Source organism: Danio rerio, chromosome 3 (genome assembly GCF_049306965.1).
Source record: "Danio rerio strain Tuebingen ecotype United States chromosome 3, GRCz12tu, whole genome shotgun sequence".
NCBI lineage: Eukaryota > Metazoa > Chordata > Actinopteri > Cypriniformes > Danionidae > Danio > Danio rerio.
This window is the reverse complement of record NC_133178.1, coordinates 57,865,001-57,879,917: the sequence shown is the minus strand read 5'-3', so window position 1 is coordinate 57,879,917 and position 14,917 is coordinate 57,865,001. Positions and strand designations below refer to the sequence as shown.

Genomic DNA, 14,917 nt, shown 5'->3' with positions numbered 1-14,917 from the left:
CGGTTAATATATGCTCCTCCTTTAGGATTTTTGCATAAAAATGTTTGTATATGTGTATTTTCTGTCATAAAAGTGCATTTAATAACTTTTGTTTATAACTAAATTTAGAAAAATATGTAAAGTATATTTGTATGTAATCTGATAATTGTACCCTCTTCATCTTTTTATTATCATTATTTTATTTAATTTCTTCTTTTCTCATTTAATTCTTCAAAAGATTCACCTCCTCACTGACAAAGTTCAGATAATAATCCCTTCATAAGCTAATTTATCCCATTTTTGACTGCTATGCCACCATAAATTGCAAATGACTGATAGAAGAAAGGCTTTAAGCTAAATGTAATTTTTAATTATTCAAGTGGCCAAATTCTGACTCAGGAAAGTTGAATAAGCTAGCCCGTTTGTTATTTGCCTATAGGCTACAGTTTTTATTTTTAAACAAGTTTTACCAGATTTTTTTTTTTAAATGATGGATTATAATAAGTTTGCATTTAAAATTAAGTATTTTTTGATATTATTTATTTTATTTTATTTTTTAAATGCTAATCTCATAATAATTTAAATTGTATAAATTGGAAACATTTTTGGTGCAGTGTGGTTAAGATCACCTTCCGACAAGCTGATCCAGCAAAGATTAATTCTTAAAATGTCACACAAAAAAAAGAACGGCTGCTTCCGAAACCGCTGACTACTCAGTAGGTACTGCATTTGAGTTTAAACGTACTACTTGGTCGTTAGAAAAGTACCTTCTATACAGTATAAATGTGAGAATTATAAATGGAATGTATGTACTACATCCACCATTTTGTCATGATCACGTGAACTACCTCCGTCAGTTGCGTCACTTTACTCCCATTCATGAATTCTCTCGTGTGGCATCATGGGATAGCGCAGCGTGTATGGGCACTTCAAAATCTTGCCTGAAGTTGTAGGTCATCCGGGTACTACTTGCATACTGATTTTCAAATTCTATGAATTCGGACATACTAGGCTTTTTAGCCTACTAGTATGGACATATGCGGTTTCGGTCACAGCCTATGCCTTTCAATAGGCTGGCTATGGAGCTGATTTGAATTCTGTTTTGGCTAAAATAGTCAAAAAGTGTGGTTATGATGAGCATTTGACAAACTAATTCAGAGCATTCCTAAGAATGTCACTATTATACATAATTAAACAGAAAATAAGTTGTATTTGCAAAAAGGTCTACTTTTTGAGAAAAAAAGAACCACCTTTTGGACAGGCTGACTATGAGGCCTAAATCATTTTACTTAATAACACATTTCTTAACACATTTAAAATATATAAAGTATATAAAGTAATATATATGCATGTCAATGTCTGCAGGGTGTATTTTGTACACCACTTCAGAAGGTAGCCTAAGTTGTTTGAATGAACCATGTTTGAATATCCAAACAAGATAGTTGTGGCGTTGAGGCATGCAGTTTGCTTGACCCAATCAAATTCTATATTAGGAAACAGCAATAGTTTGGAATTGATTTGCAAAAATGCATCCAACATTTATCAAAATATCTTCTGTTGTGATCAAAAGGAGAAAGAACTGTCATATCCATTTTGAATAGGTGAAGGATGAACTGTATTTCTGGGTAAACTATAATTTTAACCAAACAATTCATCTAATAATTTAAAATAAGTATGCTGTTTCATATTTTTTTCCGCTAATTATTTCTTTAACTCATACTAAACATAAAGCTTAGCTCGCGCTAGCAAGAAACACGCAGCCTGGATTAGCATGAGTGGAGCGGATCTGTAAGGATTCATCTGTAGTCATTCCAGATCCATTCCAGGTTTTACATTTAATGCAAGAAATATTCACAAACACATCTAACGGTTAAACCCGCTCAACAGCGCCTCAGGCAAAATCTCAAAACTCCACTCCAATTCACACGAGAAAACAATACCCAAATATTGTAAATACATGCATCATTTATTACTTTATTACATTGCTGGCAATGTAATATATAATGTATAACTATATTAGGGAACACTAGATTTTATCCTCGTTTTTGCTATGAATGCATTTCAACGTGTCTTTCATGCTATTTTTGTCGCTAATGAAGCCCCATATTATTAGGCCTACCACCTAAGTAGGGTATTCAGTTGGCTTTTGGTGCTCTTGGTAATCTGCAGAGCTAACATTATTGCTCTTTAAGTAGGAAAAAAGTCCATGAATTTGAATTATCTGGAAAACAATAAACAACGTGGATCCCCATTCCCCAGAGAGAAACACAGGACAGGTGCGTCACTAGAAACCGGTTTGTTTGGCTTGGCAGCAGCAGTAGAAGTGCCGTTCGCCCCCAGACCTAGGCGAGGCGCTAATGTGCGCACGACTGACACAAGGAAGCTTATGACTCCACAATAATATTACCAAAGTACAGGGAAACTGTAAGGAGCTCTGCCTGTTTAGATGGGATGGCAACTTTAACCAGCGAACGGAGAGCGTTTGCGCACAAAATTAACAGGTAGGAGAAGTTTGGCGAGAGTTGAAATGTTGAGGTGTCGTGCTGTGGTTTGTTTCACGCATCGGGATTCACTCAAACGAGAGATAAAGAGAAGATCCGCCACGAGTTTCACTGGGATGAACCTTTTGTTCAGTTCAACTCTCCGCAATTCGCAACGCTGTGACACTACAACTAAAGCGCTTCAGTTTCACTCATTTATTAGATTAAATGTCCAGCACATTATTATGTGCTATTTATCGTGTTTAAATCGTTAATGATAATGATTCGAGTGGATGAAAAGAGGATGCGTCCAGCACCATGAAGTGAAATTTGATGACAGTGATATCATGACTACGTTAGACTTTCAACTAACAAGTTAGTCAAACAGATATTCCACTTTGCGTAGGGCCAGTCTTTTATAAACTATTTTAAGTCTAAATATGCACATTACAGATGAAATGATGCAAAAGTGTTTTTTATATATATATTGGGAAAATACAGTTAAACTTATTCAGTTGCTCAGTAAGAGAACGGCTATGAAAGAGCAAACAGTTGTGTTTTTAATATAAGGAAATTGTACGTAGAGGTTGAAAATAGAGGCATGATTCTCTTTTTTTATTTTGCTTGTACAGTGATCTAAATCAATGCATATTGGTTGAGTAATTATTTTAACCCTTTAACGTTAATTAAGTTGTGTAGAATTGTTTTGAAAGTACCCCCACTGACACATTTATATAATGAGCATTAAAGTTAAAGTAATTTTAAAAGTTGAAAACAGGTTCTTCAGTTCAACAACACTTTTCATATATATATATATATATATATATATATATATATATATATATATATATATATATATATATATATATATTAGAGCTGCACGATTCTGGTTTTCTCAAACATATGGTAAAACAACAATAATAATTTTATATGTAGGTCTACTGGTTTCTGTAAATAATTCTATTGTACATATAATAATTCTGATGTTGAATTATGTTTGACATATAGGCCTATGCTTGCAATCATTGACAACATTATTAGACCATTTTTTTCACTGGTAAAATCAACACTATATCAAGGTTATAATAGTTTTGGATTTTTCATTAGTTTTAGTTTCTATTTCGTTTTGACTTTGTTTTCAAATTCAGTTAGTTTTTATTCGTTTTAGAGGCAGCATAGTTTTTATTAGTTTCTATATTTTAAAATGTCTTAGTTTTAGTTTAGTTTTCATTAGTTTCAGTTTTTTTTCTAAATGAGGATATTTGTTTGGTACAAGATTCAAAATCAACAGGAAATATTGTATAATAAAAACCCAGTCATACATTTTTTGAAACCTGTATTCAGAGGACACATGAACACTATCATCTTATTTACCACAACCATCTACCCTTCCTCAAATTCAAATACAACAGCCCACAAGAAAGCAGCCCTAAGTACAATATGTGTGCAAGGCTGCTTGTTAGGTTAGACATAGTGATGGGCAGGGCCAGATTATCTAATGGGCATCATGGGCACATTATGGGTACTCTCCATCAGGAGCAAGACAAGTAGGAATAATCAATAAGTGTGTGTATTATAGACGACTCAGATTCCTAGAACTGGATTGGAGAGGCGTTATCCAAATCATGTGCATTATAAGTTTGTAGAAGTTATACATTAAAATTATTGATTAATTTTATTTAACAAATATTATATTAATCTTATTTTTTATTCAACTGTGGGGTGCGGCTATAGGGGTTCTACAAGACATTGTGCCCAGGGGCCTCTGAATTCTTAATCCAGGCCTGGTGATGGGAAATTCAGATTTCTAACGCGAATGTTAGGACTCAACATTTTGTAGTCAGCAATAGTAATTTCAGTCAGTTAAAACATCACCATGATCTGAAAAAATTCTTACAGTAAAGTTTTACTTACTGTAAACCCAACTGAATCATGCTTCACTTATTTAAATTTCATTACGATTGTCTGTTCTGAAATAAACTTACGTTTTTCACCAGATGCTCTCATTTAAGCCCTCGGTTTACCCGCGCTGCAGTTGTTCCAAGTTCAGTTCAGTCATACAGCAGGCTGTACCGTTTGTGTTTGGTTCACTGAATCACACATGCGCAGTATTATCGGTTCACTGCCTCTCAATGTAACGTTACTGTTCTAATAACTGCATGAGTGCGTATATTGGATTATTTAGTCAGAGGGGGTATTAGGCTTGTTATTAAGTAAGAAGTGGGTGGATAAGTGCTTATTGGAGACGCGAATAATTTCAAATGATTGAGTATGATTTGGTGAACTTGTTCAACCGGTTCACTTAGAAAATCCGATTACAAAGATTCGTTCACGATCGCGTTACAGAAATAAAACCCATTATTGGGCACACATGTGTTAAAGTAATAGTTTTAAGTCTCTGTATTTAATGCTGTCCCCGTGCTGCTGTCATGTCCACGCATTTTTGTCGCGGGAGCAACAGAAAACATAACTCGAGGAGAACCGGCTCGATCTGGCCAATGGCAGCAGGAGACTCTGAGGTGCTAAAGGATCAAACACAAACACCTGCAGCGTGGATTATATTTACTTCTAAAAGGCTTACAGTAAGATTATTTATTACATACATTTACAAATACGAAAACGAAGGAGGTTTTTGCTATAATTCTAGTTAGTTTCAGTTAGTTTTGTATGTACACAATACAGTTTCAGTTAGCTCTAGTATTTGAAGAAACTCGTTTTTATTTTTATTTCAGTTACCGACAATTATTTTACATTTTAGTTTTAGTTTTTTTGTTAGTTTTCGTTAACTATAATAACCTTGCACTATATAGGTTAGAGTAGGTATACTGACACTATAAACATTTATTTTCATGCACAACTGTGTGTTCGTTATGAAAGAAAAAACATATCAAATTCTCAAATCAAACTCTAAAATGCGATATGATGATTTAAATGATGTGCACGCTGTTGGCTTCATTTTCTCTGCATCACTCTGTGCCACAAACTCAATATTATTTACTACTTTATTACCTGTTACTCACAGCAGGTTCTGTTCACTAAAGGAGACGCGTGCATCTATCATTAAGTAGGGCGCATGCCCGTACTACAGCTCACGGTCAGCAGCTCGCATCACGTGTGATTTCCCGGCCGCGAATACAGCATTATATGAAGACAAAAATGACATTTTTATTTGAATTATACCTTATAAATACAGTATGTGACTCACTCAACATCATTTGGAGGTGTCCCTGTTGCTGAACAATGTATGTGAAAGAATGAAAAGACTCGTGCAGCTGCCATTGCTTCTCCCCTGAACTTGAAAATATTATTAGCTAAATTGTAGAAATGCTGGATAAAGATCGTCTAGGGGGTCGAATCGAGATTGTGATCTTTTTACGATTAATTCTGCAGCTCTAATATATATATATATATATATATATATATATATATATATATATATATATATATATATATATATATATATATATATATATATAGGCAATTTACAAAAATGTCAATAAAAATTGCAATTAATTGGGAATTTAGAGCTGCTCTATGATCTTTAAAAACAGTCTTTTTAGTTTTAACTTGATAAAAAAATTATTCTAAATATGCATGACAAGATTTAATGGTTTCTAAACTTATTGTTACACTGATTGACATTTTAGAGTGTGTTTATTGTAAATCGGGATTAAATTATTGATTTGCCCTGTTTTAGTTTTTTAAAGGACACATTCTGCATATGAAATAAAGATTAGTTATTACTCTTGCATTATTTTGAAGATAGAAACCCCCTTTTTGTCTTTGACTCATCTACTTGCATGATACTGTTGTTCCACAATCTCAGCTTTTGCGTTTCTTTTTCTGCCCGAAAGGCATGAGTCCTGTGTATACAGTCTTACATTTCATACAGCTATTATCTTTACCTTTGTGAGAGCAGACTCATTGTTTCTTTGCAGGATGTAGGAAAGGGTGGTATTCTCCATTCCGCCTATTGCTTTTAGAGCAGACTAGTTTTCCTCTTTCCTTTTGAAGCAGGAAATAGGAAGCCAAGGTTTTGAACCGCATATATCTCTGATTTTGTCCTGCAGACTTGTGTAATACTTAATGGTCACACATTTGCATGAACTTATAAACGCTTTTTATTCTCATTTCTACACTGTAAAACAAACAGGGTGCTATTATTATTCCAGCTTGACCCCGCTGCCTTAACAGTGGCTTTTCCTTCAGTCACTTGTTTATAATTTCAGGAAATGGATAGTCTGTGAAGCAGCTTGACCTCGGGGAGGAGGCCACATCCGCTCTTTGGGCCGCTTTAGGATTGGTTGAAGGACAGCGTCTGATGCTGAAGTCTACAGGCTTTTTGTTAGCAGTGCAAAGTCTTGATTTGTGCTTTGAGATTGAAGTGGTTTGAGTTAGAAAATGTGAATTTGTTTGCCTATGAATGACAGCACATTGCTTGGGTCTTACAATTGGTTGCTAATTAGAGTGGTTGTAAAAGCAACTCTGTATGTTCTGGGTATTTGAAGGTATTTGAAGGGTGTAGTGTAGGTATTTTGTGTAGATATTTCTTTATTATTAGTATTGTTTAAATTTTTTTAAATTGAAGTTTTTGTTTTTGCATTTAGTTAGTTACATTTCCTGTAATTTATTTGATGCATGCAATCTTTAAAAGTAAATTTTTTCTTTACATTTTTCGGATTTTCACACAAAACATTATCAGCTTCGGTAGCATCCAAAGTTTTAATGTCAGTGCTTCCACCGATTGCTTTTAGTGAAATACACCAAAAACTGGTGAAATTCATGCAGTTGCATTTGTTATGCAAAATATGTGTTCATAAAACACTTGATTCTACTAGTATATTTAAATGTATGGAGTAGGGCTGCACAAAATCGTTTCAGCATCGATATTGTCATGATCACCAGAGGTCGCTGGAAAACATTCACACTCTTACAAACTACAAATTCTCCAGTTCATGGACTACAACTTCATGCACTCTGTTCACTCACGTTCCAGATACTGACTGATTACACTTCCACAGCTGAAGCTGCTCAAGGCCTGATTACTGCACTGAATAAACAGCACAGAAACACTCAATGTTGCTGAGTCTTGTTATCTGTAAAGTAGCACTACAACATGTTTTCCTAGGCTGCGTCTGAAACCGCCTACTACTCAGTAGGGACTGCATTTGAATTTAAACATACTACTCGGCTGTAAGAAAAGTACGTTCTAAACAGTATAAATGTGAACTAGTCGGCACCGTTCTCCCACACATTTTGGAGAGCACCGAAACTATAAGTTTATCGAAACTTAAAAAGCTGAACCACTTCCACACCACTGCATTAGTCTTTCCTCTCTCATCAACTAATTGACAAGATGTGCATGACAATCATAGCTTTTTCCTCAATCACATTTTCAATTTAAGTGCCCTTATCTACCCTAATGGTGCTTTCATATGTTTAGGCCATTTTAGACTGCGCATTAAGGCCTCGTATTGAGTTCAGCACCATTTTTATTTTTCTCTAATGAACCTAAATATACATACAGCGCAGAATATTGTTTAATTATTGTCATCAAATAAAGCTTAAAGCTTACTTGTTCAGTAGCACACACCCTAAGCATAAACCTGCTGATATTTTCTCCTGAATCCAAAGTTTAAACTGTAGTAATAGGGACACTTTCCTTATGTGTTTGTGTGTTTTGAAGGAAACTAGAGTTTCTGTGGAAACTGGAGTGTGTGTGTGTGTGTGTGTGTGTGTGTGTGTGTGTGTGTGTGTGTGTGTGTGTGTGTGTGTGTGTGTGTGTGTGTGTGTGTGTGTGTGTGTGTGTGTTTTGTGTTTGTGTGTGTGTGTTTGTGTGTGTGTGTGTGTGTGTGTTAGAGCGAGACAGTTTGAGTTTGTTAGGCAGCAGCTGGAGGCCATCTCCGCATGCATGAAGAGTTACAGGGTTAGCTTCTCATTTGCTTTTAGTCCTCAAATAGGTAGAGCGTCCTGCCTGCCTTCTGTCAGCGGCTCAGCATCTCTTCAAACGCTTGTCCGTGGCCATCCATGCAGCTGCTGGCTTTGTCCAATACAACATCTAGTTGTGTTTGTTACAATATGATCTTGATTATATCTTTGGTACTTTGTCCTTGCATATGAGCTCATGATGTGATTATGTGAAATGGAGTAAATGTCTTGTGTTTTGTCTTTCTCAGGACGGTTGCGTCTGAGGTCAGAAAGCAAGTTTCCAGGGAATATGGCTCCCCACAGATGTCCAAAAAACGTGCTGGAGCTCATCAGCCGGTTAGTGTGTAATTGTGTGTTTATTTTTGTATATTTGCATACAGTTCTGCAGGCCTCTGTCAGGTCTGGAGCCAAACCGAAAGTGTAATTTAACACTTTGCTGAATTTTTGTTTTGACAACAATCTTGACTCTTGTACCTACTTTAGTACAATGTTTCTCAACTGGTGGGGAAACATTTTAAAAAACAAAGTAAAATTTTTTACTTATTTTGCTCATATCGGACTTTAATATTGAAATGCGCGTGCGACAACCGTACTGTTTGACATGTGAGATTGCAGCACGAGTATGACTCTGAATATGCATAGATTTACATATATTGACGATAATAAAGGCTTAATACCTCAGTGTGTCACAAGCAGTCAGGTGCTCTTACAAGAGAGCGTGAAACCTGCTAAATTAAAACGAAATTTAGAACCAAGTACTTCCAAGTATTTGAAGTACAAAACATCCCAGTTGCAAGGACAAACCTGTGGACTATTTTTAAAGACGACTCCATTAGCTGAGGGCATCACAAAAGTGCCTAACATCTTCATGTTCAAAACAAGTACAGGCACTCCGCTCATCTTACTGTGCTCCCCATTTAGCAAAGGCCAAGAAAGCCCACACAAAAGCAGAAGAGCAAATAATTGGTGATTATTATAAAATGGTTATGATTATTTTAATCATTTTACTTTAATTTGCTGGTTTCTGTTCAGTTCAACCGGATCAGTGTTAATGTTTTATAAACAGTTCAGTTTAGTTAATGGTAACTTAACTTTTTCTTATCCTAACCACTTTTTACAGTAGTTTACGTTTTTACTCTCGTTAGTATTCGTTTTACTTAATATTGTTTATTTGTAAGTCTTGGTGATCATATGATTTTTCTGTCACTAGTTGCGTATGTTAACAAATAAATGTAAATTAATTATTATTACTAAAATTATATTATAGTTTCAAAAAATTTGGGTCGCGGCTTGATGACCATGTAAAAATGTGGGTCCCGTGGCCAAACCAGTTGAGAACCACTGCTTTAGTAAATTGTGTATAGGAAACGTTTGTTATTGTGGAATTCAACAGTAGTATATCAGTAGTACAGTGCATACAGAAGATGTTTACATCACTTCAGGTTTCCTCTTATTCTCTTATATCCTTATTCTAAAATTAATCAGTTAAATAATCAATCAAATAATGAAATTGTTCAAAATCTTACAAGCAATACTCCACAATGACAACACGATTGACGTTTGTTTGTAATCATTAAAAATTTATTAAAACTAAAAAACTAAAATACGTATATCTGCATAGTTCAGCTGATAGATGTGACTTTTTTATACTCTCGTGTCTGTATATTTGCGAGTGAGTGAGCCATTGACCATTCCTTGACAATTGCAAACATTTCTGTTGAGCATGTGAACACAATGGGCAGTCAACCCATGTCTTAATCTCTTATTGGCTATAGCTTGTCATTATATTTGACCCCTTGTGCTGTCAGCAGACTGTCTAGATAGTTTACAATGCTAGAATTAATATTGAATTGAAAGCCAGGGTCCACTCATCACCTAGCCAATACCATCCATACAGTAAAGCACAGTGGTGGCAGCAGCAGGAACTGGAAGACCAGTCAGAATAAAGGGAAAGGGTAATAAAAACCTAATAATAAGCTAATAATAACCTCTGGTTATCAGAATGTGGCAACAGTTCATTTTTAACAGGACCATGACCCAAATACAATACTGTGAATATTCTTCAGTGGCTCAGCCGGAGTCCAGACCTGTACCCTATTGAACATCTCTGGAGAGATCTGAAAATGATAGTATACACCAACACTTTTAAGCTGGTGGAGAGGAAAAAATAAGTGAACCAAGTTTGTAGCATCATAGTCAAAAAGATTTAAGGCTGTCATTGGTGCCAAAGACTGTGAATAGTGTGAATATTTTTTATATATAAACTTGCAAAGATTTCAAGCTTCTTCCATATTGTGATTATGTTTGTAGAATTTTAAAGGGGATCTTTTTTTAGTTTTGGATTGTGCTGTAAAATGGCAAATTAAGGAAAAAGGGGAGAGCTGTGAAGACTTTTCAGATTCATTGTCTTTTAATGTTTCACAATAATAGCAAGAAATTATTTACTCAATATATACAGTGCTCAGACGTCAGACAAAATTCTGGCAACTCTCCTGTTCAAGCTTTTTATGCTTGCTCTGAGCCAAATAGTGAGAAAGAACCAAACTTCCTACCACAGCTATGCTAATGAAACTCAGATCTACTTAGTCTTACTGCCTAATGACTACAGTCCCATTGACACCCTCTGCTAATGCATTACTGAAAAGAACCGTCGGATATGCAAAAACTTTCTTCAGTTATGTTTCTTCAGTTAGTTCAGACTGCATGATTTTAGCCCTGATTATGACTCGCTGACAGGTTTTGAGAAATCACAGACAAATGCCTGAAATCAAAGGCAAATTTGTGCTCGTGCACGTGAGTGACAGTTACACAGTATGAACTATCAAAGACACAATCTGAGAGAATCGCAGGTGTGTCGTAGATGCCTGTGAGATATTTGGCGTGCGAAATATCTGCAGCTGTTGGCGATTCAAATCATGCTGTGTGAAATGAGTTTTGGTTGAAAATAACATCGGCGATCACCTACAGCCAATGAAATGCAGCATTCACTTGTGTGTGTATGTGTGTGTACCTGCAGGCCAGCAGGAGGTTGAGGGAGAAGTAAACGCTCCTTTTCAGTTTATTTGGACCCAAATGGAGGAAAAACTAGTGGAGGTTTGACAGGAGTACCTGTGTCTGTTTGATGTTTCATACAGAAAATTAAAAAAGAAAGTTGAGGAAAAATTGCTAATTCCTTTTAAACCCCATTAAAGGCTTAATTATATAGTTATTAACAAAATATATATACTACGTGTTTTTGGCTGTGAGACCTGATTTGGACGAAATGGTAGCCCAGATAATCATGCAGTGTGAAAACATCTGTGACATGACTACTTTCAAAATCATGCAGTCTGAACTCTGCATTAAACAAGGAGAAAACTGAAGTAATTGCATTTGGAAACAGAGATCATGTTCTCAGGGCCTACTGACACTATGCCATCCGTACTGTGCCCAGACCCGTTTCCCGGATCGTTTGAGAAGTGTGAGTGCGCTGAATCGGGCTCAAGCACGGTTCACTTGGCCGGCCCTGGCCCGGTTGGAAGAGGTGTGCCTGAGCGCGGTTCACTTGGGCTTTGGCCCGGTACGCTTGTGTGTGAGTGCAAAACGCGCCAAAGCCCGAAACTGAAAGCGAGACGTGACTTTTAAGGGACTGTTTCATATAGATTTATTAATCATTCTTACTGTTCAGTGAACGCAAACTGCCGTCGTTTATTAAAGACGCAAACTCCTCACTTCACGACAGCTGCGCGCCTTCAGCAGACCTCCTCATTCCTGCAGCACGAGGGCTTTATGATTGTTTTTGAGTGCCAAAAGTGGCGGATCTGTCCGGCGAAATTTCTGACTGCCTGTCCCCGCATCCCTAAGGACTGTTTGGCGAAATATTTGACGGCATATCAAACGACTGAAACGATATAACTAGAGAAATCTCCACTGTGCTGCTGAGTGAGAGAGCACTTCTCACTGAACAGCCCAGCAGCGATGACGTAAGCATGCCGAAGCCCGTTTGTGGTGTGAGCGCCGGCCGTCGGGGGAGACGGGAGGGGGGACAAGCGTGCTTTGGCCCGGTTCGAGGCAACTGTACCTAGTGTGAGTACCGCCTCAAGGTGAATGCGTACCTTGACACTAAGGGTCAAACAACAAAAAATAAGGTCAAGAATCTTGGTGTGACTCTGGAATCAGATCTGAGTTTCTATTTCAAAGCAGTTGGTAAATCAACCTACTATTATCTCAAAAACAAGAATCAGATGCTTTGTTTCCAGTGAAGACTTAGAGAAACTTGTTCATGCTTTCATCAGCAGCAGAGTGGATTACTTTAATGGCCTCCTCATGGGCCTTCCCAAAAAAGACAGTCAGACAGTTACAGCTCATCCAGAATGCTGCGGCCAGTATTCTGACCAGGAAAATTAGAGCACATCACACCTGTTCTCAGGTCTTTACACTGGCCCCAGTTACATTCAGAATAGATTTTAAAGTATTATTGTGTAGAAATCATTAAATGGCCTAGGACCTCAATACATTACAGATATGCTCACTGAATACAAACCTAACAGATCACTTTGAGCTTTAGGATCAAATAAACTAGAAAATCCAAGAGTTCAAGGCATGGTGAACCAGCTTTGAGCTACTACGCCCCTCGGTGTCGTAATCAGCTTCCAGAAATGGTCAGATGTGCTCCAACATTAGGCACATTCAAAGTCGAGGCTTAAAACACATCTATTTAGCTGTGCCTTTACTGAATGAGCTCTGTGCTACGTCCAACAGATCGCACTATGTTTTTCTCTTCTTTTTCATTATTTTATAACCTGTTTTAACACATTTTTAATTTGTTTTATATATATATTTTAAACATTTTTATTATTTCTTTTTATTTTTCTTATACTTTTTTCTTTTATTCCTGTTTATGTAAAGCACTTTGAATTGCCACTGTGTATGAAATGTGCTTTATAAATAAATTTGCTTTGCCTTGCTTATTATTATTATTATTACAGAAACCTTTGTTAAGTGGACCATTTTCTAAGCAAAACATTTTTTGCATTATGTTTGTCAAGTTTCCAGTGATAAAACCGTAGATGTACAAAATTAGTTTAATGATTTCCAGTTGTCAAAGTGGATGTTTGTGTTCATAGTGAATATCTATTAGGACACCAGTATTTGACAAAGGATTCAGGCATTCAAGTGTGACCAATAAGTGGGCAGAGCTGTTTTAGGAGATTATAGATGGATTTTAAAAAGGGAAGTGGAAATGACCACAAGCCACAATCACTTCCCCTTTCTTTCCCCTTAATAACACTAGGTTATTTTGAAGGTTTCTTTTTACCCCATTACTTACACCCACACACACACAGATATGTTTGTTTTTGTAAATTGTGGGGACATTACATAGGCTTCCATTTGTTTTTATACTGTACAAAAGGTATTTGTGTCGCCCTAACCACAACCCTCACAGGAAACGGTACATTTTTACCTCTTTTACTGACTAAAATCAGTATGCGAGCCGAGAAGTATGTCCGAATTCATAGAATTCGAAAATCAGTATGCGAGAAGTATCCGGATGACTTACTACTTCCGTCGAGATTCAAGAGTGCGCATCCCATGCACGCTGCGCTATCCCATGATGCCCCGCGAGCGAATTCATGAATGGGAGTAAAGCAAAGCAATTGACGCAGGTAGGTCATGTGACCATGACAAAATGGCGGATGTAGTACGTCCTAATTCCATTCATACTTTTCACATTCATACTGTATAGAATGTACCTTTCTAACGGCCGAATAATACGTTTAAATTCTAATGCAGTACCTACTGAGTAGTAGGCGGTTTCGGATGCAGCTTTAGGATCTGACAAGTGTAAGCCCATCATGTCTCTTCTCTCTAAGGTGCCGTGTATTATATTATATTAAAACATTAAATCCAGATGCACAATAAATAGCTTATTGACATATTACTTTGTGTGATGACTTCATTGCGTAATCGCAACTCAAAACTAAATTTTTTCTCAAATTGACTGGCCAGTACTCTTCTCAGCAAAAACCTTATTTGAAAGATGTCCATTTAGATTTGTATGAAAAACATAGTTGACTATTTGTCAAAGTAATACAAATATTTTTAAATATAACACTGATAATGAACAGTTGCATTCATTTAAACGATCACAGCTTGTTTACTTGTGAAATTAATACATTTGTAAAAGTGACAACAATTATAGCACTACTGGAATTCATTGCAAAATTGAAAATAACATCAGCGATCGCCTACAGCCACTGGGAGAGCAGTATTCACTAGAGTAGTGTGTGTGGGGAGAGAAGTTAAAAGCGCTCCTTTTTAGTTTATTTGGGCCAAGGAAATGGAGGAAAAACTAGTGTAAATTTGGCAGGAGCACCCGTGTCTGTTCACAATATCAAAACCGGGTTAAAAAAGAAAGTTGAGGAGAAATTGCTAATTCCCTTCAAACCCAGGTGAGCAAATATGTAAATTTTCTACCCCATTACAGACATTACAGATAAGATATACTATGTATTTTTGGTTGTGAGACATAGTTTGGACAAATTTGTCTG

The 14,917-nt window shown here is 36.5% G+C and overlaps 1 protein-coding gene across 3 annotated transcripts in view; it reads left to right on the top strand.

Annotated features, from left to right (window-relative positions):
- The first annotated feature begins 2,387 nt into the window (after positions 1–2,387).
- The window catches only part of dock6 (dedicator of cytokinesis 6), a 111,853-nt gene continuing 99,323 nt past the window's right edge, over positions 2,388–14,917 (top strand). For all 3 annotated transcript variants that reach the window (XM_073945072.1, XM_068219443.2, XM_068219442.2), the window contains exons 1-2: positions 2,388–2,480; positions 8,636–8,723. In XM_073945072.1, coding sequence (XP_073801173.1) covers positions 2,431–2,480; positions 8,636–8,723 — 138 coding nt within the window. In that variant the 5' untranslated portion in view covers positions 2,388–2,430. The remainder of the gene's footprint in view (positions 2,481–8,635; positions 8,724–14,917) is intronic.